Source organism: Miniopterus natalensis, chromosome 13 (genome assembly GCF_054644295.1).
Source record: "Miniopterus natalensis isolate mMinNat1 chromosome 13, mMinNat1.hap1, whole genome shotgun sequence".
Classification (NCBI taxonomy): domain Eukaryota; kingdom Metazoa; phylum Chordata; class Mammalia; order Chiroptera; family Miniopteridae; genus Miniopterus; species Miniopterus natalensis.
In genome coordinates, this window is record NC_142093.1 from 49,307,744 (window position 1) to 49,331,875 (window position 24,132).

General features: G+C 40.4%; 2 protein-coding genes and 1 non-coding gene across 8 annotated transcripts in view; 2 read left to right on the forward strand and 1 right to left on the reverse strand.

Annotated features, from left to right (window-relative positions):
* PTCD3 (pentatricopeptide repeat domain 3) overlaps positions 1–2,759 on the forward strand; it is a 31,423-nt gene extending 28,664 nt beyond the window's left edge. The window contains exons 22-24 of the mRNA XM_016201804.2: positions 1,308–1,349; positions 1,769–1,927; positions 2,231–2,759. Of these exons, the coding sequence (XP_016057290.2) occupies positions 1,308–1,349; positions 1,769–1,927; positions 2,231–2,315 (286 nt within the window). The 3' untranslated portion in view covers positions 2,316–2,759. The remainder of the gene's footprint in view (positions 1–1,307; positions 1,350–1,768; positions 1,928–2,230) is intronic.
* On the forward strand, positions 778–914 carry LOC148091678 (small nucleolar RNA SNORD94). The gene has a single exon (XR_015715581.1). It is a non-coding gene; the product is annotated as a small nucleolar RNA SNORD94 (small nucleolar RNA).
* Positions 2,760–5,873: 3,114 nt separating the features above from the next.
* Positions 5,874–24,132, reverse strand: part of IMMT (inner membrane mitochondrial protein) — a 40,759-nt gene continuing 22,500 nt past the window's right edge. For 5 of the 6 annotated variants that reach the window (XM_087823677.1, XM_087823676.1, XM_016201811.2 and 2 more), the window contains 8 exons: positions 22,922–23,058; positions 20,026–20,129; positions 18,434–18,569; positions 17,768–17,897; positions 13,963–14,186; positions 11,307–11,438; positions 9,820–9,949; positions 5,874–8,832 (listed from right to left, as the gene is read on the reverse strand). In XM_087823677.1, the coding sequence (XP_087679803.1) occupies positions 8,219–8,832; positions 9,820–9,949; positions 11,307–11,438; positions 13,963–14,186; positions 17,768–17,897; positions 18,434–18,569; positions 20,026–20,129; positions 22,922–23,058 (1,607 nt within the window). In that variant the 3' untranslated portion in view covers positions 5,874–8,218. Of the gene's footprint in view, positions 8,833–9,819; positions 9,950–11,306; positions 11,439–13,962; positions 14,187–17,767; positions 17,898–18,433; positions 18,570–20,001; positions 20,130–22,921; positions 23,059–24,132 lie in introns of those variants that run through there. The other variant, XM_087823678.1, reaches the window with a different exon arrangement.

Below are 24,132 nucleotides of genomic sequence, written 5' to 3' on the forward strand. Positions count from 1 at the left end.
ACTTGCATATCAGAGAGCATTTACCCTGGTCGGCAGAGGCTCTCAGATTTGCCTGTGTGGTGTATAATTTATCTGGAGACTAATGAGTTTTCTATGGGAACTTCCAGAAAAACTGAAAAGCAAACTTTTGGAAGAAGACTACTGTATGTGACAAGAGAACATGGGTCAATGGGCTAATTTTCTTTCCATTAATGACCTTTTTGTTTTCTGTATCTGGGCAAGTAAGTCACTTGTCTGTCCCCTTAAATAGAATAAAGTGATCAAAGAATTTTATTTTTGAAAGTATTTTGGGCATTTGGTTTATTCAAGTATTTGTAGGTGCTCCCCACCACCCAGCTTAAAATGTGGACTGTGGACTTGAATTTCAGGAGAGCGGTATTTCCCAGAAAGTGCTCAGCATGGCCTTGCCCAGAACCTCTTGCTGCTTTGCGCCACACTGATTTTAGTGCCTGTGAACAGACCTCATGGTACTCATTTTTCCAAAAGCAGAGGGGTCAGCAGAAGAATCCTTTGTAGGGGTCGTCTGGTTGGATGTAAATGTTAGTCCTGAGAATCAATAAGTGGGGCGTACTGTGCACAGCTTCTTCAGCACAGAAAGAACTTAACTTACAGCTGTCAGTCCAGAGTGGCTGTTCACAGTCTCCAGGAAAAGCTGGCAAAGGCCTGCTGCCCCTACTGGTCTCAGGACTGGGAATCACACACGTGACCTGCTATGCTGCTAGTATCAGATGCTCGAATTTGTCACCTCAGGCAGGTTGACACACACTTATTAGGAATCAGGCTGTGATGATTGGCGCAGGGGTACGGACCTCAGCTGAGTCATGGGAGCTGAATGTATGTGTTTCTCCTTCGTCCTGCATGTGGCAGGGTGGTGGCGAGCACATACAGGAGACCGATGCCGCAATCTGAGCCTGCTCTTCATATGTAATTTTAGGACACACTGAACTCATACCAGATGGTAAGAGAGGAAGGAGGTCATATTCTAGTGCATCCCTGTCTTCCTGGTGCCTGTAAGATATATGCCCTCCCTGGACTGAAGTGATCCTCCCAGATAGGATGTACCCTCGCTTTCTCAGCACCAGCAACAAGTCAGATTTGCCCTGAAACTTGTCATGTACACATGTGAAGTTTGAGAGCAGGGGGTTGAAGCACCTGAGCTGATTCTGGTGGAAAGACAGGGCCAGGAGCCAGTGGAGCTCACAGATGTGCGTCTTTAGGAGCTTCCACTATAGTTAGGAAGGACACCTGATCTCTGAGGATTGCTTCAGTTCTGTTAGCATTCATAACCTTTCTCCTATCTCGAACAGGAAAATGCTGGGGCTTTTCAGGAAGCATAATAAGATCCCTAGGTAAGTTGAAGTTAACAGGCCTGCCTGGGTACATTCTGGAATGGGCCGAATTCTTCCCGTGGGGTGACTGGAGTTTCTTCACCTATGTCAGCCGCGGCAGTTGGGCACTCTGCTGATAGGCAAGCACATGGACAATCGCACCCACCCTCTGGGGCATCGGAGGCAGGCACTGGTTTATTACCTTGATCAGTGTCACAGCACAGGGGCTGCATTGACCAGACCTCTGGAGAGGCATAGTGAGCTGTGTTAATTTTCTCTTGGGCCTTTAACATTAGACTTCATGTAACTTTGCCTCCAAAGCTACAGTTGAGGATTTTATGACCGAACTGTCTAAAATGCTAGATTTTGCATGTAAATCTGTCACGGAGGGGGTTTAGGGTTCCATTGAGGAATGTTGACATTCTGCCTTTCTTTTGCAGAAGTCAGGTGCTGAGTGAGTTTATGGACAGTGCAAAAGCATCCAACAGCGCTGCCCAGGCCATTGAGGTAGTGAAGCTGGCAAGTGCCTTCAGCTTACCTGTTTGTGAGGGCCTCACCCAGAGAGTAATGGCTGACTTTGCAATCAGCCAGGAACAAAAGTAAGTGGCTACTGTATTGTCACAATGAGGGAAAGCTATAAAAATGGAGCAGACCATTCAAATGGTCAGATTTGGATCTGCCCATTCAAATGTGTATAGCTTTCTACCCCCTGGATTTCCTTTTTTTGCAAAGCTTCAGGATGCATTGATTTAACAATATTTCATTGTTATACAAGTCAGGGAGACCAACAAGTAGAGTTGGCTGTTGGACCCTTTTCTTTCGTTAATGTAGTTTAATGAAACAGCAGATTCCCCGTTCCCAAGATGGAATTGCAAGCTAACTCCACTTTATTTCCCTTACAGGGAAGCCCTGGGACACCTAACTGCCCGTGACATCGATAGTGACAGCAGCAGTGAGAGTGACAGTGACATCAGTGGAGGCAAATAAAAGTGAGCCAATCAGGAGCAGCTGTGGCCCAGCATTGGATGTTAATATTGAACCATAATATGAATAAAAGGAGAATATAGGTTTGGTGAACTTTGAAATACAGTTGCTGCAACGCTGACTTATTTAAAGGTTAAATTCCTTCATACTTACCACACCATCCATTCAAGGTTATGGTTTAAACAGAAGCAGCACTACCATTTTCAGTTTTTTGGATCCACATTGCGAGGTGCATGGCTCCTGATCTCAGCAGATGCCCTGCACACCTGCGGTGTCTGCCTGCCAGCTTCTCACTACTACCTTTGGGTCAGTAATATCCCAGTTTCAGGGATATTTATATGTGGAAAAATCTGTATATCTTAGAATCAATTAAGTGACAATGGCGGGAGTTTAGGTTGCACAACTGGGAAAATGAAGGCTGTAAATAAATAATGTCATGTGTATGCATCTCCATTGTTTTTATTTCCTTTTTTAAGGATATCTTTATATTGATTTCAGAGAGAGGAAGGGAGAGGGGGAGAGAGAAACATCAATGATGAGTCATTGATCCTGCACACCCCCTGCTGGGGATCAAGCCCTCGACCTGGGCATGTGCCCTGACCGGGAATTGAACCTCAATCTCCTGGACCATAGGTCGATGCTCAAGGCTGAGCAACGCCGGCTGGGCTCCATCATTTTTATCTAGTGTTTGCCAGTCTTCCCATGGACGGGGGCTGGCACCTTAAGCTGTGCTGTACTTAGTGTCTAAATGAGGGCTTATCTGACAAAAGGAATGAAATGTCTTGACATGATTGTGTATTGCTGGTAATCAGGTTGGTGAAGAACCTCTATTATTTGTTTCTTACCATCATGACTGCCAAAGACATGAACTTGAGGTTTGCAGGAGCATCCTTACCTTTACAGGGGATTCGCTACCACAGGCTGCTTTGCTCACCTGGTTCCCAGATTCACGGAGGCACCCCAGGAGTTCTCTGCAGGTGAGCACTTTTCTGACCCTCCGGGCTTGACATTTATGGGCTACTCCACTGTGTTGTTTGTTCCTATCTTCACTAGTCCAGGAACTATTCATATGTCCTCAGAAACCTAAGCATTGGTTTGTGTTTTTTCCTAGAATGTCACTTTAAGATCTAATTGAGGGACGGGGGTGGGGGTTATAGTAGTTAGTGCTTATGTGTTCGTTCCATTAGCTCCTTGAATTATCAAAGCAAATGAGCAAAAGGACAGATTGCATAGATTAGCCTTTTGATCTTGGTTTACAACTCCAAGAAGAACCTGTCTACTGGAGGCTTCGGTTAATTCAGCCCCCTTCCCCTTGGTTCTTTGGCACCTGCATAAGCCTCACTTCTTGGCCAAGTGCTCACTGAGAGGCGGTACCCTCCTCCCCTGCCAGGCCCTAGCTGAGTGTTCACCGTAGTGCTTTGCAGCTCTGAAGTTGATGGGGAAGCCCGTCTGAACTATGTCCTACGGAGTGTAGTGGACTTTGAGTGGGTGATGGGCGGCTGTTTGTAGCTCCGCTGCAGGTATTTCAGACCCCGCTTGGGCAGGTAACTGCTCTGAACTTTTCAAAAAAAAATTGAGGCCTATGTGGTTGGTCTTTATTCTTTCTTGTTTTAAAATGTTTACTTCACTAATGAAATATTAGCCTCTAATAGGAAAATATGTTGTTTTTCTATGCCAACCTTAGTAACCTAGCAGTTTTTGCTTTTGGTCCTGCCTTTCTCAAGTGCCGCATTCTTAAAAGGCACTTATTAAAATGAGGGGCTTCTTGGTGATGTAGTAGGACCCCTCATTTTTAAGACTTCTCATAGAACAGTCTCAACATTTCTCAGCTGATATTTATGTAGGAAACTATATTAACAACCTGAAACTCACTTTAACATTGTAAACAAAATCATGAAGAGAAAGGTTAGAGTTATTGATACAATTAGGACCAGGATCAAGTTTTGCAAACCTTTGGAACATTAAAGGGAATGTACTGCTTTAATGGTGCCAGAGCTGAGGTATCAGTGTCAGTGGCATATAAAGCAACAATATGTAAAAATAAAAATCAGAAAATGGCTGGTTGTAAATTGGAAACGAAGGGTAGTGAAACTTAATGAGTAACTTACCAGAAAGGAACAGGAGAAATCAGAGCATTAGAAAGGCAGATGGGAGTAGGAGTCTGCATATACGTGCAATACCTTCAGTATTGCCTCGGAGATTATCAGTGTGTGGAACTCAGCAGATTTTTGGCTCAACAGAACATCTGAGGTTTTTTTGTTGTTTTTGTTTTTAAATGTCTTTATTGATTTCAGAGAGAGGAAGGGGAGGGAGGAACATCAATGACGACAGTCATTGGCTGCCTCCTGCAGGCCCCCGACTGGGGGGTTGAGCCCACAATCTGGCATGTGCCCTGACCAGGAATCAAACCTCGATCTCCTGGATCATAGGTCGATGCTAAACTGATGAGCTATGCCAGCCAGGCAACATTTGAGGTTTAACATCAATTTTTGGAGGTGATAACTAGAACATCTTAATGAAATGCATTAAGTTGTATTGTGATAAATTTTTCTAGTGCACTAGAAATATGCATATAGCTGCACATTTATAAGAGTACCTGATCATGATGTAATTTATTTTACTGCTGGTCATGGTCAAAGAAGTTTGAGAAACATTGAAATAAGATATGCTGGGACACAGCAGTCACTAGGAGCTCGGATGGGCAGGCTGTTTCATAGAATCATTTTTATCTTAGCAGCAGTGGCAGTTTATCAGAGAAATGGGTATATTCTATGTAGTTGATACAAGGCAATGTGCTAGGACATAGGATGATCACATATAAGATACACAAATTGGGCAGTGAAGGAACCTAGCCTAGAAAGGAATACCGTTCAGCCGACTTGCACGGCTGTGGTCTCTTATAGAGGGAGGAGTCGGGAGGTTCGCTGGAGATAATAAAGCTCAAGGAAAGTTCAGAGAGTTTAGCAAGATTTACTCTTGAAAACTAAGACTGTCCAAGGGGAGTAAAGATCATGATCGAATCTATTCCTAAGAAAACCTAAGCTTTGTCACTACCACCAGTGGAATCTGTTCCCACAATGGCACCTCCACTGGCTTTTGTCTTATAATTAATTTCTCCAGCACCCCTTCCTTCTGAAGACCCCAGGGCAGTATCTATACAGCTGCCTCAAACTAACAAGCCGGTGAGACCGTCACCTTCCCACATGGAGAAGGGCAGCGTGGCCTGGTAAGCCTCCCTCCTCCTCTGCTTTCTCGTCCTTCCCTGCTGACCCCAGGGCACCGAAATGCATCAACAGGAAGGAAACCAGGGAAGCTTAGAAAGTGACCACTGGGCCCCATAAAGAGTGAGTTGCCTAATGTTTAATCCATTTTATTTCCCTTTTATGTAATTCACACAAGTTACTTTAAAACTGGTTGGATGACTCTTTTGGACTTGGAAACTGCTTTTATCCAGAACCTAAGAGAGAGCAGAGGGCTTCACACTTAAGGAATATAGAAATAGAGTGCCTTAAAAAAGACTGTCTAAAATTATATTTTAGACATTACTGATTTTCAAGAACATTAAAGCAAAGATCAGAGTTTTAATGTTAAACATGAGTTTAGAATGTTGAGAACAATGGTCTACAGCACTCGGGAGAGAGAGGCAACAGGTGCCCATCTAGGCCTAAAACAGATCAAGACAATGCAAACAAGACACAAATGATGACTTGGCTTCGTACAATCAAGACAAGAGAGGCAGAGGTGTGACTTACCACTTGCAGTTTAAGCTAAAATGTGCTAAAGCAAAGCTTCATGTCCTGCCTGTCCAAGGCTACCTCCACTTTCCCCCAACCTTGCCCCTTTGGACTCCACCTCCTCGAAGTAGAACTGAGAATCCAGGTACAGGCTGTTGGCACAAGTAAAGGCCCCTTTCACTTGAAGGGTTGCTAAGTGACATTCAGGAAGATTGAGTCCTAGGCACAAGGAAGGAAAATCAAGGCCTGGCCAAGCAGAGTCCCCTTTTCAACAACATCCTGTTTTCCATTTTGCAATGGGGGTGGGAGGTTTGCTAAAGAAACTACTAAAATTGGAAAGCTTCATTATTTTGATTTACAGAGCACAAATAAACCACTCAGCGTTGCTTGTCAGCTCAGATAATCATATCTGAATGAAGTCATTCCTGGGCTCCTAGAGAAATTTAATTTCCTTATTTGTAATATTTCATGAGTAAAACAAATTACAAGCACTTCTAGTATGACAAATAGGTAAGTAGGCAGCGTTGTAGGCTCATGCCATTCCAAAGAGGGGAAGAAGGCTGAATTTAGAACAGCTTCATTATCATCTAGTAAAAACAGCCCACAAGTGCCTCTACCTGCAGAAATTAAGGGCATTACACAAAATGTGTTCCAATCAGAGAAACTAGATGTATTTTGTTGAATTAAGAATCTACTTTAGGCCCAGCTGGTATGGCTCAGTGGTTGAGCATTTGACCCATGAACCAAGAGGTCACTGGTTCAATTCCTGGTCAGGGCACAAGCCCAGGTTGTGGGCTCGATCCCCAGTAGGGGGCATGCAGAAGGCAGCTGTACATCAGTGTTTCTATCTATCCCTCTCCCCTCCTCTCTCTAAAAATCAATAAAAACATATTTATAAAAAAGAATCTACTTCAGAGGAATATTAATGTGAACCCAGGCCAAAATGGACCAATGGATCCCCAAACCAAAGGACAAGGTCAAGTGTCACACAGACTTGAAAGTAAGTCCAAATTCAGGGGCTGGCATACTTGCAGAAATATAACATAGAACCCCCTCTCTTTTTCTGACTTACAGATATGTTGCTCAAACAAAAGTGCCTCCTCAATAATCTTTTTGTGAACACAAACCCCAACAAAAAATTAGTTTCGAGAAAACAAAGTATTTTCATGGAGTAAAAAATAAATGAATTTGTTAATGTTTACACAACATGGACATGGTAATTGCTCGTCTTCAGAGATGTAAACTGAAGTTCCCTGGGTTTTATGGCAATCAGTTCAAATATACCACAAAATTATTCATTCCTTCCCTTAAAATTCCAGGCTCAGCATCTCCACATTTCAGTGAAGAGGCTCACTGGGGAAGCAGTGGTTTGGTGGTGGTGGCAGTGGTGTACACGTGTATATGTTGGGTCACAAAATATCCATTTTTCCTGTGGTAACAAGTTAGTTTGGGATATGTACTACAGGGCGTGCCCAAAATATACACACTGAATGATAAGGTGTTTATTAACATACAGTTCATTTTCAAAATCAGCTGTTACAGTGTGTATATATTTTACATTTTTTTGGGACACCCTATATTTCTAGTGCTTTTCAATCATTATAACGAAATACCTCTAAATATATTTGGCATTTTGGCTTATATATCACTCTTGAGTTTGACCAGCAAGAATCAGTTCACCACACTCTTCAAAGCCAAAAACCACCTTGGAACTTCTGGAACCCAATTCACAGCCCAGAAACTGAGTGCCTAGGACTTCCTATTTCTGCTGTTGCTGCTTCTAAAGGAAATTTTCTATACACACAATGAGCTAGAAATGATATTTTGAAAAGGGATAGGCTACTCAGTTTTTATCTGTTTTATTCAGTTTGCTCCAAGGGCAAAATCAATTTTAATAAGGATCACAAACATCATTTTGATTGGCTCACAAGCCTGATCAGTAAAACCTGAAAAACGGAAAATGTTACACAAGTTGCAAAGAAAGTACTCCTGGAATTCACTGACATGATAGCAAGTGGAAATAATGTAAGTGCAACAGGTGTTAACATTTCGAACAGCATTTGTAACCTGCCCCTTTCTAGACAATTCTGGTACTTTGCTGCTAAACCCTTCATATATTACTGCTGACTTCCTCTGACACGAACTAGGATGTTACAAAACTCCTCCTGGGCCTTACTCTTGCTGCACCTGAGTGGTTCCTATTCCTACAGCACTGGCGTATGCCGTCAAGATTTCCACTATCTGTTTCGTTTCTAGAGTCATTCGGGCTTCCTTCAGCCAGTCCTGCGCCACTCGTCTGGACTCCCCTTTCAGCTGATTGACAAACTTGGCTGCCAGCTCCAGATCACCATGCTCAATGCAATAGGAGGCATATGACAGTAATTTAAATGTGTTTATATCCTCAGGGGAAAGCTCCACTGGTGGCTTCAGTTGCTGAGGTGGGAACAGGAGGAGGGACTGCAAGTAGGAGAGGAAGTATTGGTATAAGCTATTTCTGGTTTCATCAATCATCGCTACCCTTCGGGCCAGCTTTTGGACAGCATAGAAACGAACTCTAAGGGTCTCTTCACTGTATACCCCACGGGTCAGGGACTCTGGAGGGATTGCTGAGGTTAAAGCTTGGGCAAATTCACTATCAGAACAGGTGGCTCTGATGGCCTCAACGGCACTACCCAGCGGGACAGTGGGCTGGTCTGCAGATGCCGTCTTCATGCTATATTTCAGTGCCTCCACCGAGAGCCAGAGTTGGTGGGCTTTTCTGGCTTCCTCTTCAGCAACTGCGTGACCTATAAAGAAAACAAAGGCAAAGAAAAACATTTTCCTTTCCACTCAACTATTTGTCCTTATACATCCAGAGAACTGATGTACCTTCAATAAGCTAAATCCACACCTGTGGAAGATGGGGCCACAAAGAGCCTCCTCCAGCCCCACCCCACCACTTATTTCTGGAGTGTTCTTTCCTAGCTGGCTTCTTCATATGAGACATAATTTGATGAAGACTTGTTTTTTTTCTGAGAGAAAATGGATGGCTGTATGTGCACAAGCACAACTGAGTCTCCCTTCTCTGTGACATCTAGGATGGTGCATGGCATCTAATTCAGGTATATTTGTAGAAATGTTTTCAAAGGAAACATTTATATGCTAAGACTTATGCTAAGGCCATCAGAAACTCCCTGAAAAGGGATGGAAGACTTCAAATAAACTTAATGGTCTATTTATTATCTTTATGTGACAAAAAGATTCCATAGCACCCCCAAAAAACCATTTTACCAACATCTTCATTGTTAAGACTTTTCCCTTTCAATGTGGCACGTGGAGGCCTCAGTGTAACTACTGTCCATTTGGTAGGTGGAACCAGCAAATCACCATATCCAGATAACCCTCCAACAGCAACGACTGGGGACAGATCAGCACTGCCTGGAGGCAAGCATGGGACCACACTGACCTTTTACTCCACTCAGGACACATGTGGCAGCGCCTAAATGTGTTGGGTAAACTGCCTCATAAATGGTGATCTAATGTCTGTCACATAAGGAGTAAAATTTCCACTTAACTTATATATAACTTTTAGATTGTTTTAAATTTCCTCCCACAACTCTGTTCCAAATTTACCAAATCTGCAGCTAATTTTCTAAGAAATGAATGAAGTTTATCAGAGTGACTTCAGCATCTTTAAGGCCTCATGTCAAGGCACATATCCCATTAAACTCATAACAAGAAATTATCCTAAGAAGTGGACTGAATGCAATGATCTAAGAGGTCCGTGCACTCACTCTGAACAGCCTGTTCGATTCCCCTCAGTCTGGCATAGGCGGTGTTTATATCCAGAGTAAAGTTGTCAACTTGCTCTTGAGTGAGCCGGCGGAACTCTAATTCCTGTTCAGCGAGTTTCTCGGACAGGTCCTGAAGTAGAACAGAAACATGGTACAGGAAGGAATCGATGCTTCCACATTGCACATCACTTACCGGGGCACTAAAGTCTTCCAGCAGCTGCTCACCTCCAAAAGCAAAGAGGGCCTTTAAAGTCTCAAAACAGTTGTCATGAAACACCTGCATTATGTGTAAGTTTTCAGAATTTCCTAAAACTCTTATCTGATGTGTAACTTTCTACAAATTTACTAATGGAAGCTAGCATTAGAAGAGGCAGACTAGCAGAAAAAGGCAGCTATGGAAATGAGAAAATACCAACTTTGGACAATTAACTACTGCCACACAAACACAATAATTAAATTGTATTAAATATCCTCTAATTTAAGAGATTACAGATTTATTTTTCTCAGGAAAATACCCATCAAATAGAATTTAAAGGAAAATGCTTTTTCATACTGGCATAAATTTCAATTTTCTGGTAGATTTTCTGACATGGAAAACCTCATTCCCTTCTTGTGAGACAAAAATATTTAGTATATTATAAAGGACTTGCTGAGTAGAAGCTAATTATGATTAAAGGTATTCTGATGATTTCCAAACTTAACCCCTCTGGAACATTTCCTCAGATATAAAAATCTAGGAACTAACCACACAATCCACAGTTTATGGGGATGAAGCAGTGATCTATTCATTTTCTTAAAAACAAGTTATCACAATCAGATGTCTGTTTTGTTTACTTGGTTCTGTCTGACCATATGCCTTGAGCACCACTGCATCTAAGCACATAGCAGGCACTGCCTGGCACAGGGCTGGCACTCATAAATATTTATTAACTGGCTGAATGGACTCATCCATTAATTATACTGTGTCAAGTATTATTACCTGGGTTCCTAAAACCCCATTTACCAACCCTGCTTAAAGCTTTGAAGGCTCCTAATGATGACACAGATACAAAACACATGATCAATAACACATAGGTACACCTTTATGTAAAAAGGAGCAGTTTTGCAATATACAAAAGTCCCACTCCAAGGGTAGGTAACAAAGAAATCTTTCCCCCATCTTCCATATCCTGAGAGGAATGACATACAAAGCACATTTAAAGGAAAGGAGAGGCCCGACCAGGTGGTTCAGGTGTTTGGAGTGTCATCCCATGCACAAAAAGGCTGCGGATTCGAGTCTGTCAGGGCATGTACAGGAGGCAACCAACTGATGTTTCTCTCTCTATCCCCCACCCTCCTCTCTCTAAAATCAATAAATATACCCTTGGGTGAGGATTTAAAAAAAAAAATATATATATATATTTTGTGTGTAAATAAAGGAAAGGAGAGACTGCTATAAGGGGAAAGGAGGTTTGGGGGGGGGTCAGTGCTTTACAAAAGGTCCTCACCTGCTCAAATTCATGTTTCAGTTCCTGTTCTTGTACCCTAAGGACATCTTGTAAGTGATCAGTGTGGGCAGCAGCCTGTCGGCGAAGCTGGGTTCTCATTTCATTCTCCATGGCATCTCTGACTTCCTCCACCTGAGAAACCAAACAGTAACAATTAGTTCCAGGTTCTCCACTATGCTTTTAGGAAAAGAGAAGACTAGTAACAATGATGACAGCAGCATCCATGTCCCGAGTCCCTGTAATGTGCCACACACACCTACACATTCTCTACTTCTACTTCTCGTAGGAATCAGAAAGCTGAACACTGAAAGGCGACTCAAGCAAGGTCACACCATTGTGGCAAAAATCAGATTTCAAACAGTAGTCTCTCTGCTCCAAAATTTGTGTTTCTTCCTATCACCAGGCTGCCTCTTATACAAAGCAAACACTGTCATTTCCTGAATCACACACTCCCCTTGAGAATTAACAAATTCCAGATCATGAGGGGGAAAAAGTCACTACAAAGACTTGGGATCAAACAGCTTCACCACAACCATCTCTGTGACCCTGGGGAAATTATCTTCTCAAGTCTCTGCTTTCTCATCTGTGAATAATAATGCCCACTGTGAAAAACTGCTAAGAAAATTAATATCTGGAAGTTGAGGAACACACTTTCTTCTAAACAAAGAAAACTGCTCTGAAACTGCCTATTTTATATAAACTTAGGTTCAACATGGGCCAAATCAAACCAAACTATGAAAATCCCTGCCTAACAATCAGCCCTGGGCCAAATTATTTAATACTAATTACCTACAATTCATTAACTGACTTATTCTCAGAAACAATACAGTTAATAAATGAATCCATTTAGTCAGCACATATTTATGGACAGCGAGCCCTGTGCTGGGCAGTGCTTACTCTTTGCTTAGATGCAGTGGTATTCAGGCAACCAGACAATAAACTAAATGGACATCTTAGACTGTGAGACTTGTTTTTAAGAAAATAAGGCAATATGAGAGAAATATAGAGGCTCTACTTTAGATTGAAGGGATAGGAATGGCCTTGCTGAGGTGACATCAAGCTTAAAAGTAAGGTTTAAAGAGAGGAACCAGAACAAGGTACCAGACAAGAGCAAAAACCCTAGAGAAAAAGATGTAGTCGAGGTACTCCCCCCCCCCCCCAAATAAACAGGGACCCTGGTAAGTAAGGGAAGTAGGAAAGCCTAGCTCACAGCAAGCAGGAATAAGCTCGAGAGGCCTTGTTGATCCAGGCTAAGAACATGGATTTCATGTTAAATGCAGTGGGCAATCAGCAGGGGATTTTCAGCAGCCTGGTGTCCGATCAGAATGTTTTGTAAAGACCACTTTCCTATGTAAACAGACATAGAAAGATGGGTATGAAAACATGGAAGCTGTCAAGATGACACTCTGGATGAAAGGTGGTAGGAATGGAGAAAGAGAAAAGGGAACAGATTTGGGTTTACTTTAGATGCAGAACTGAACTGGCCAGATATGACAATGGACTGGATGTCCAAGTTGATGGAGGAATGACTATTCATGATTTCTTGCTTGAGCAACTGGGTAGATGGAAGTTCATTTAAAGAAGCAAGCTGAGGGAGGGGCTGGGAGACTGACTGGAGAAAATCAAGAAATTTGTGAATATGCCGAGTCTGAAATGACTGAGAATCCAGCTGGAGGCATCAAGTCTGCTGCTTTCAGGCAGCTAGAAGCCCAGGCAGATGTTGGAGCTCACCACATAAGTGTCTCAAGTGACAGGTATTACTAACACTTCAAGGCCACAGAACTAGTTAAGAGCACTTGGAGACAGTTTAAATGGGCAAGTTTCAGAACCAATGCCAGTGCATGCTGGTATCTGAGGGGCTGAGCAAAGGAGGCCAAGGAGTGGCCAGCAAGTAAAAGGAAAGCCAGGAGAAAATGGTGTCCCGGAGGGGGGAAGAGTGTCAAGGAGGAGGGAGCAGCCCGGCCAGACGTGGCTCAGCAGTTGAGCATCAACCTAGGATCCAGGAGATCAAGGTTCGATTCCTGGTCAGGGCACATGCCCAGGTTGCGGGCTCGATCCCCAATGACTTTCTTGTCATTGATGTTTCTATCTCTCTCCCTCTTTCCTCTCTCTCAAATCAATAAAGATATATTTTAAAAAATTAAAAATAAAAATAAAGGAGGAGGGAGCAGTCCGTGGTGCAGCTGAGAGAACACAGGAGGATGAGGAGTCAGGTTCCCAACCAGCCTGTAGACACCTACGTTACACGATGTGCCCAGACGGAGGGCTGAAGAGCACAAAGAGCAATTCCACCCATTCTTAGCCACCAACTACTTAAAAACACTAGCAGAGAAAAAGATACTCAGACCCCAATAGGTTCTTTCGGCACTGCTTTCAGGGACAGAGCTCCCCTGGGAAAAGATAAGCTAGATAATCCGAGATACTAGTAGCCTGCTCCTTTCTTACACCTCTGCATCAGCTCAACACAAAGGCACTCTGGCAGACTCCTCCTTCCCTAGAAGCCCTGACTAGACCAAAGGCCAAAGCTCCATTCAAGAGCTGGGTTGGCATGACTTACATCTAATATTTTAAAGTCAGTGACTACTGGTATTATCTCTAGAAGTAGATAATCAGGTTAGGTTCACTTTAAATATTAGCCCATCCTCATTTCTTCTACCTTTCTGTCTTGTTCAGCCTCTATCTCACTCCTGTGATGGTCTAATGCCTTTGCCACTGCAGAGTCAAATGCCTGCTTTTCTTCCCGCTTCTGTTTCTCCAAGGCCAACGCAATGTGCTGCTTCTCAGTGGCTTTCTGTTCTGCGAGCTCTCTGTTTAGCTGGTCAATGCGACGATGAGCGTGAGCAATCAGGGAGTTCAGATCATCGGTAGACAGCTTGTCAGCTAAACAGAAAACCACATGAAAATGTTAATTATTTCACCAAAGTATATATCTACCAGGTAACTTGTTTCAGTTGATTTTAAAATTTAACAGCTGTAAAACAGAGAGCAGCGAACACTTAAAAAGAGTTTAGATTCTCCAGTACAATCAGAAATTTGTAGCTCATGGCCAGCAACTACGATGTTCTCAATCCCAAGCAAAGTAATTTTCGTCGGCTTTCAAGTATATAATCAGTTCTTTTCCAGGAACCCAAAATAATAACTCACTATAATTTTGCCTCTAAGGACAAAGCTTACATATACAATCACTTCTATGTTTTCTATTATGCATGACTGGTTAGTCATAACAGGCATCCAATGAAAGATTCTCTTCTGCTAAAACGCAAATCAAATTCAAACTCTTGCAGGCTTTTCACCAATAAGAGTGTGTATACCTTCACTCCTTTTTTTTTGTATTTTTATATATATATATTTTATACCTTCACTTTTAAACAGATGACATTATCTAGGACAGTGATCCACAACCAGAACTGGTCACCAGAATCACTTTTAGAGTTTTAAAAGTACTCATGCCCAAAGACTCTGACTTAGGCTTAAACACTCTTTCCCCCACAATTTCACACTCCAGAAGTGTTCTAATATATTACCACAGATTAAGAATTATGGCTCTAACAGCAAAATACAGACTGTGAGAAATACTACATGATAAATGACTCAACTCTATAGTAAATAGATTGAAAAGCAAAAAACAAAGTGGGGATAAGAGAGTTACTGACCAAATTCAACATGTATAGCTCCTTTGTAAACTGACTTGAATAGAATTAAAACAACTCATTCTATAAAAAATTGAGGATATTTGACCACTGAAAAGACATTTGATTACATTAAGAAATTATTAGTTTTGAGTGTGATGATAGTATAATGATTATGTTTTTTAAAAAACACATTGAAAAGTATTTACAAGTAATAGGACATAATATTTGGAATTTCCTTCAAAATAAGCTGTGGAAATCAATGAGACAAAACTAGCCATATGTTGATCACTGATGAAGTTGGGTGATAGATCTATAGGAGTCATAGTTTTCTTCTTACTTTTAACTGCTTAAAATTTTACAAAATAAAAACTTAAAACACACACATCTACAGGTTTCCAATCACTTGGTGAAACATTTTTGTAGATGAGAGAATGTGGATGTGAAAAAGATCCAAATCAGACTTCTCACGCACAGCGTAATTCTACTTGACGTTATTCAGATGGTCTAGTATAAGAACCATAGGCTAAACAAAAAGACTTCTTTTACGACTCAAAAGCCTTTAAACATAAAAGACACATAATTACTCACCTAGGTCAGAAATAGCTACAAAGGAAAAGAAAAACAGTTTTTTAAAAAATACGTATTTCAGTTTTTAATCATTAATAATTAAATAGAAATATCAAAAAGGAAACAAGGAGGACTGAGAAGCCAGTAGAAAAAGAATATTTTAATATTGGGAAGCAAATAATAGTTTATTTCCTAAGATTTTAAAGGATTGCAAAACAATATAAATCAAGGTAAATTCTAACATTTCAGAAAGGGTCACTGATATTAAAAGTAGTTCTCATTTCTAGGCACTCATCTCTATCTGTTCTAAAGCAATCAATTTAGTTTCTACACAAAAACTGTAGTTTTCATTTACGCCCTCCGTTCGCATTAGTTCATAAAGTATTTCACCAAGACACAGTCCTGACTCTGTTCTCAGTACCAGGCTTCTAACATTTCAAATAATTAAGAAATTGATCTTTCGTCTTTGGAAATCTGAAAACAGTGAAATCACATTACATTTGCAGGGGCCTTTCCCAATGTACATGATACATGTCTTTAATGCTGGGGTTTTCAACCTCGTTACTACTGACATTCTGGCCAGCTAAGTCTTTGTTGTGAGGGCTAGCTAGTCCGTGCACTGCAGGATGTTTAGCAGCACCTCTGGCCTGTATCCACTAGATGCCAATAGCAACCGCCAATGTGGCAAATAAAAATATCTTCAGACATTGCCAATATCCTTCGGGGGAGGGGGGGAAATACCTGGGTTGGCAACAATTGCTTTAATGTTTTTATTTTTTACAATGGGCATTTTCAAAATCAGCAAATGAATTTTAAAAATTAAAAACTTCTGAGGCTGGCATGCAAAAAGTAGTAGAATTCAGCCTAGTGAGAAGACCAAATACAGTATTTTAAATGAGAGAATGCAAATTCCTAGGGCTGGCACTCGTATTGCGTTTACTTCAGCCAAGCTAGACTCCGCGCTGTCTTCTAATGTCACGTTTATGCTAAGGAGCTTATACCTAATGGAGAGAGATACACAACAAACACAAAAACCTGGAACTAAGAATTTCAAAGGATAAGAGAAGGTGAAGTGGTAGAGTGCCTTCTGGAGTAAGATGAAGAGAGAAAGTCCTAGCATGATAGAAGTTTCAGTTGTCACCTTGAAGCACAGCCCTTGAGAAATTCTGATAAGGGATGTGGTGCAGATGTGGCCTTAACTAAGCCTGATCAGGGAAGTCTGTCCACACTGCCCTCTTTCCAGTTTCTAGTAAGTTTAAACAACAATGTTCAAACAAGAGCCACTGTTCCCCGAATGAACTTCATGTGCTTCTCCACTTTAATCTCCTAAAAATCCTGCTTTTATTTTTTAATTTAACATAAGCCTGATATCTCCCTCAAGTCAATCAACTGAATTAAAAAAACTAAATGTCTGAGTTATTTTTTGACAGTCTTGACTCCACCTCTTGCCATTAAATATCCCTGGCTTGCCATGATGCAGATAAAATTCCTGCACTGGTCTTTATTACCTCAGCTCCTTAGACTAGCCATGGTTCTGCGATGCAACCTTGACACTTGCAGCCCAGAGAGGCCTCCTTAACACCAGTTCTTCAGATCCTACCTGATGTTCAGTTTCTAAGAGACACTGGCATTTATGTAGTATTTTGACTTTGTTGAGACTGGTAACCTCTAATTCTTACTACCCGCACAGCACTTCAGAAAAATGAGACTATCCCCTGCAGGTGCACTATGTAACTGCTTAACCATCAGAGTTCTCTGCAGTCTGAGCCATGTGCAAGGCAAGAGCCGCACAGCCAATTTCCTTCTCACTGCATTGTCCCTGGATGAGTTCTCAACCACAGTGCTCTCACAGAGCAGTAAGGGGTGCCTTAAGTAATTCATTATGAATATTTTTAAAGTACCAAAGGTTTTGAATAATTTTACATATATATATAATATTCTAAGAGAATCAAGGTTATAATGCCACTCTCTCACTTGGATATAAAAAAAAAAAAGAGAAACAAAAAACCTTTTTTCTTTTGAGTAGCAGAAATCAGAATGGAATCATAGGTTATGGAATCAAACACTGGCTAGAACTTTACTGTCAAAGGTGTGTTTCCTGTCATGGCTGTGACTGAAATAAATGTTAAAATCCTACTTGTACACCAAATGAGATATGCATGCCAGAGGGGTTTGGACTAGATGAATGGAGTTGAAGGCAGTTTAGATTAGTCAATCAGTTGTTAAAAAATAAAAAAGTGCCAATACTTCAGCTGTACTTACTCATCCCTTTCCACCCTGGCAAGACTCCTGGAGTAATACTGTCCAGTTCTCGCTTAAAGTCATCCCGGGCTTGGACCACAAGCTCATGATACTGAGACACAACCTTAGCCTCAGACTGAGCTGCTTCAACCTGAACAAATACAAGGGGTACATGGTTCAAGTGAACAAAAAGTACCATACACGTTCCAAAAAACAGAAGTTATATTCATTTATTTATTTATGTTTGGTTGGGAATATATCAACACATAGAGAGAAAACTAAAGCTCAGAAAAAGGAACATAAGCCCTGTCTGTTTTCTTCTAATTCTATTCAAATACCACGGGCAAGCCCTTTCCTAGCTTACTGTGCCTGTGTCCATCTTTCTCTGGGTCATAGGAAACTACCCACAGATCACAGTGCAAACAGAAGGTCTGCTACAATGGAAATTTTCGTTAAGTGGAAACAACCATGATTAAAAATGTTACCTATTATAAAAAGTATCAACAATACTGAACAATCCACTTTGTATTCAACTCAAGCTTTTGAAATTTGTAACATCTAATATTCTTTGCAGGGGAAAAGGGAGAGAGATGGTAGAAATTTGTTTTCCTTAATTCTTAAAATCCTTTGGCTAAAGGATTATATTTAAAAGTAAAAAATACCTGTAAATGACCTAAAAAAACCCACCTTTCGGACCACATTATCCAGGTCAACTATCAAGTTGTGAAGCTTCCCCTCTGCAGCAGTGATATGAGGTTTGCCCCCAGCAACCTCTTTTTTCTTTGCGTTTTCAATTACACTTTTCATCTTCTCTAACTCTTCTCTGAAAACCAGTAAAACAAAACAAAGATTTAGTATTATTCCTTGTCAACTTTATTAAAGAGTTTAAAGTCAACACAACATACAATTGTTTAAAGTTTATGAAAAAATATAATTTGAAAAAAATTACTCAATACTTTTTTAATCAATAGGCAGAGAAGCTGTGCTTGTCAACAACTGAAACAGCTCAGTCAGAAGCCAGATTTCCTAGAAGGAACCAGAGAAGCGGATGCTGTACAGGAAGACATGGGCTTCAAAACCAGGCAGTCCTGGACTCTGCTTCCAGATCAGCCCCTCCTTTGCTGCACACACTTGTATTAATAGGTATCAGAGGCAATTCATAAATACCTGGCACAGTGCCTGCCACAGAAGACCACTCTAAATGGCAGCTTTTGCCAGGATTAGGTTGACTCCTCTGCCAATGAGTGTAAAGAAAGCAAAAGCAAGGGAAGAGGCCAAAGAGCTCACTGACCAAGTAGCTGGGTGTCAGAGAGCTCTCGCTATTCGGGATGTTTCACAGGCCAGATGGACTGTGGTCTGCCCATCACAAAACACAGGCTGAGAGCCCCGACTCACGGTCTAGAGCAGGGATGGGAAACATCTAGCCCGCGGGCTGTCATTTGGTTGGGCCCAGCCAAGGCCACCCCAAAGAGAAGCAGTTACAGCCATCACATCAGGGGTGAGTTAGTTAAATGTTTGACCAAATATAGCAGGCTAATTTTTAAGTTGATAACTTTGTATAGCCCTCGAATGATGTTATAAATATCCAAACGGCCCTTGGCATAAAAAAGGTTCCCCACCCCTAGAGTAATGTGAGCATAATGTCTTAAATCCCCTAGAAGATATGCTGACATTATCAGAAGGCTTTCCTTCTTCTATCAATAAGAAATATCTTAAGGAAGATGGCAAAATTTTGAATGACGTAACAATTCCATTATGCTGATGAGAACCTTTATTCAAATGTGGGTAGGTTTCCATTGTACTTGGTTTGCATGCTTGAGTCTAGTTTCAGCCAACTTCCAGGAATCGAGGGTCAAGGTGGCATAAAACTAACCCATTATACTATATAAACTACTTTGGTAGTTGGGCAAGGAGATTGTGAGATATCCTCTAAATTCTAGTAATAAAACTGCTCAAACCATCCAAGAAAAATCTTGAAGTTATGCTAGAAGCTCAGTAAGTCTGTAGAGAAGCAGCACCTAAGCAATAATACAAAGAAAAACTGCTTCTTATATAAGATCTCTTATATAGGTTTCTGTCCAATTTGTTTTGGCCTAATTATACTTCATTCCCTCCCTCCTTTTTAAATTGCAGTTTAAAATACCAATACAAATCAAGACTACGTGGAGAGGGAGGAAAGGGCTTCTCTGCTTCCTTTCTAGAGACAATACAAAGAAAACCCAGCCCAAAGAAAGCCACCAGGAGGCCCTAATTACTTGTTAAAGTCCATGAGTAATTACTTGGCTTTGAGAAGGGCATCGGCAGCCTCATCAACTGCCTTTCTGCGTTCCTTCAGTGCACCTTCCACTGTGCGCCACTGAGCCGACTTCTTCTCACCTGTAATCTAAATAGTAAGTTTTAATTACTAAACTTATTGGGATAATTGCTTCGTAAGGTATATAAATGTCTAATCAGTATGTTGTACACCTGAAGCTAATATTGTATGTCAACTGTAATTGGAAAATTAATTTTTATAAAAGGAGCTCTGGCTGGCGTGACTAAGTGGTTAGAGCATCAGCCTGTGCACCGAAGGGTTGTGGGTTTGATTTCCAGTCAAGAGCACATATCTGGGTTGTAGGTTCAATCCCTGGCCTTGGTCTATACACATGTGGGAGGCAACCAATCAATGTCTCTCACACTGATGTTTCTCTCTCTCTCTCTCTCTCTCTCTCCCCCCTTCCACTCCCCCCTTCCAAATGAATGGAAACATATCCTCAGATGAGGAGTAACAAAAAAATAAAAAATAAAAAAAATAAAAGGAGCCAAATACTGAGTGCCAAAAAAAGGGTCTGAATTACGTAAGCATGAATAGCTGCTTTTATTGTCATAAGCCAACGTGACTAACTGCAGAAACAAGCGACATTAAATTCAAAGGTAAAAAGTTCCATACAATAATTATCCAGAGCAGGAGTTCTTAATCTAAGGTTCACAGTGAGGGTCAAAGAAATCCATGAACCATCTCCCATCAAACCCACACCTCCCAACAAAATTGTAAAAGACTGTGTTTCTGTGCATAAGGGTATTTTTATTAGATTCTCAAAAGAAGATATGAGGCAGAAAAAGTTATTAAGAACAGTAAGTTGTCATGAATTATGTTTGCTGATTAAATCATTCTTAAGTGAAGCACTGGTACTTAAATTTTTCTTAACTGGCAGGTCTGTCTACCAAAATCATAGTTTAAGGATGAGTAGAAAGTTTATACATTTGTAGGGTCCTTAAGCCTCCAAAACATTATCCTAAAGAATGACTTTCTATATCTGTAAGGTTAAAATCAACTAATGTCAACCCTTCCAAGCTGAACTTTACAGAATGTGAATTATATACATAGATAAATAAAATTTATATATAAATAAAAGTTTCCCTTGACAGTTCCTTAGGCAGGTCCAATATGGTTTTGCTCCAACACTGGAACTGATCTCCACTTCTTCACCTGAGCAGAGTTGGCTCATATTTAGGAAACACATCGTACCAACACCCACTCACCCCGGCCACGTGAAACCCTGGACTCATCTGTGCCATTAGTGATCTGGGTTCTTGCAGCAAGAAGCTCACACCATGAGAAATGCAAGAACCCAGATCACTAATGGCACAGATGAGTCCAGCTCCCATTCTCCCCACATTCTGCATCATGTACACAATAAATGGAATGTTATTTGGAACTGTGTGAACTATTTTAAATTATTTTAAAATTAACTATTAACTATTTTAAATGGTTTTTTTCTCTTTCCTTTTGACAACTGCATATAAAGTGAATGTGTTCTGTGTAGATATGAAGCAAAACTACCTAACGACTTATCTAGAAAGTATACTGTGCTAGGTCCCTGGAGAAGAACAGGAATAAACTAAATTATCAGAGAACAAAATACTTTTATCTAGGAAAAAACAACTGAATTGGTTCAATAATCACATTTCAAATTGCCCAAAGAGAGCCACACCTAGAACATGACTGTCATTTCAGTAAGGTGTCCTGGACCACGGATGCCCAACTTATACCTTCCATTGAAGGAAATACAAGTCGTTCTGCCTCTGTAGTCCAAGGCCTGCTGCTTTGGAAGGAGGGCTCGGCAAAAGTAATGCCTGTGGTTTCGGTCATTCAAAACCAATTTTCCATATTATGTTCCCACTGACATCTAGCATGGTCTCCATTTTAAAGGTACATCTATTATTGTCAATGGGAAGTTTAAAGAGCCAATTCCTTAACCTTGCCACTGGACCACTGTGAAGATCTGAGAAAGTTTCTCAGAATACCATTTTTAAATGCTTAAAATGAAACTACAAGATTACAAAGGAACCCAATTATATTGAAATATTGTCATAAAATTTTTTAATTTTGTGAAACAGAAACCAAGATCAAGTGGTAGGACTAATGAATAGAAGTAGTGATGAGTATAAATGACATTTAAAGATCTGCAAGTACTATAATGTGATTTGAAAATACCCGTGCTTTCTATAGGTGACAAAATTAGGAGTAGCGCTAACACTACTGCATGTGAAGTGTTTAAATTTTTTAAAATGCACAATTGTAGTGAAAAAGTAACTACTGATCACGCATGATCCTCCTGATCCATGAGATTTATAGTTTATTCTTTAAATGACGTGGAATCAAGATACATATTTTACATACTAAATAACTGAATGTAATTATAAAGGAAATTTATTGAGTCCCAGTATTACATTTTTAAATCAGTGTAATTATTTTATCCTTTGACGTATTCAATGTAAGTTAAATAATCAGCATAAGCATGTAAAGTAACTGGTGCTTTAGGGTACATGGGATCTCCCTGTATTACTTTTTACAACTGCATGTCCATCTAAAAGTATCTCAAAGTAAAAAGTTTATTTTTTAAAAATTGGCAATTTTAAAGCAAAAAATGGAAAGTAACAAATACATTCAAGCACTATTAAGATATGAAAGCAAATCTTATCATAGCTGAACTAATTCTTGTACCATATCATTGTTGTGAGATAAAATACCATATAAAAATTCATTAAAGAGAACATTTAAAGGTTTTTCTTGTGTGTTTTTTTAAAAAAAACAATTTCTTTAGATTATCTTCGCTTAGTGAGAGAAAATCCATGCTGGGAGAAGAAATCAGTTTCTTAAAATATCACAGGTCTAATCACTCTTTGGCTCACCTCAGAATTGTCCATGGCTGCTTTCAGTATGTTGGAGTGGGCATTGACGGCCTGGACTGCAGCGTTCTGAGCTACGATGGCCTGCTGAGTGATGCGAGAAGTTTGGCTCAAAGCATCTTCTAAGCTCTTGGCTAGAGCTAAAGTAAAAAGAACAGTTTAAAAAAATAGAACCCACCCCCCGCCACAAATGACTTTATTTTAAACTTTCACTCTTCTCCTATTGAGTTTTCCATTGCATTCCCCCCCCCAAATGTTAAAGCAACAGAAAACATACAGATTTAGGGAATCAAAGTTTCATTTTAAAGTATGATAAAATATTAGTAATTACTAAATCTGGATGGTAGATCTGTGGGGGTTCATTATACTATTTTTACGCTTACGTACACCTAAATTTTTTCAAAATAAAAAGTGTTTTGGGATTTTTAAAAATGCTTAAAGAAGGCTAGCATTTATTTCAAATGGGAGGAACAAGGTTTAGGGCACCATAGTCCCTTTCATCTATTAGAGGGTATAAATTCAGCATTTTTCATTTTAAATAACAATCACATAGAAAGAACCACAGGAATTAAGAGGTACCCATTTTCATCTCCTCAGCAGTAAGGGATACTCACAGTAAATTATCTCTATCACCAAGATATAAAAAGACGACTGACAGATAAGGGGAAGACAAAGACAAACAAGAAAACATGCAAACAAAACAGAAAAGGTTGCTTGGGAATGGACCGTGTTTTCCACAAAGAACTCAAGAAATAGCAGACACCAGTATTCAAGATCACACTGCTATCTGCTGCTTCAGGAATCAAAAAGAAATGTAATTTTTTTAAAGTAAAGCAAGGAATGATTTTAGATACAATACTAAAATGGAAAAATGGTCATTTGAAGAAAGGAGGCCAGTGAGAATACAAATTTAACAGATGACAAAATAAGGAAAATATATTTAGAAAAAACAAAAGGTGATTTTGAGCAAAAGAAGCATAAGCTAGAGGACAAATGGAACCTGATGAACCACACGCAGCACCTCTGCAACACAGACGGAAGGAGAAAGCTAATACTAAGAAAACACCAAGACGTAAATGTGAGACTGATGTTCAACTGAAAACACAGGGGATATAAAGAGAGAAAGAGGTTACAAAGAAACAGGCCTGGCCTGGCCAGTGTAGCTCAGTAGTTGATTGTTGACTCATGAACCAAGAGATCCCTGGTTCAATTCC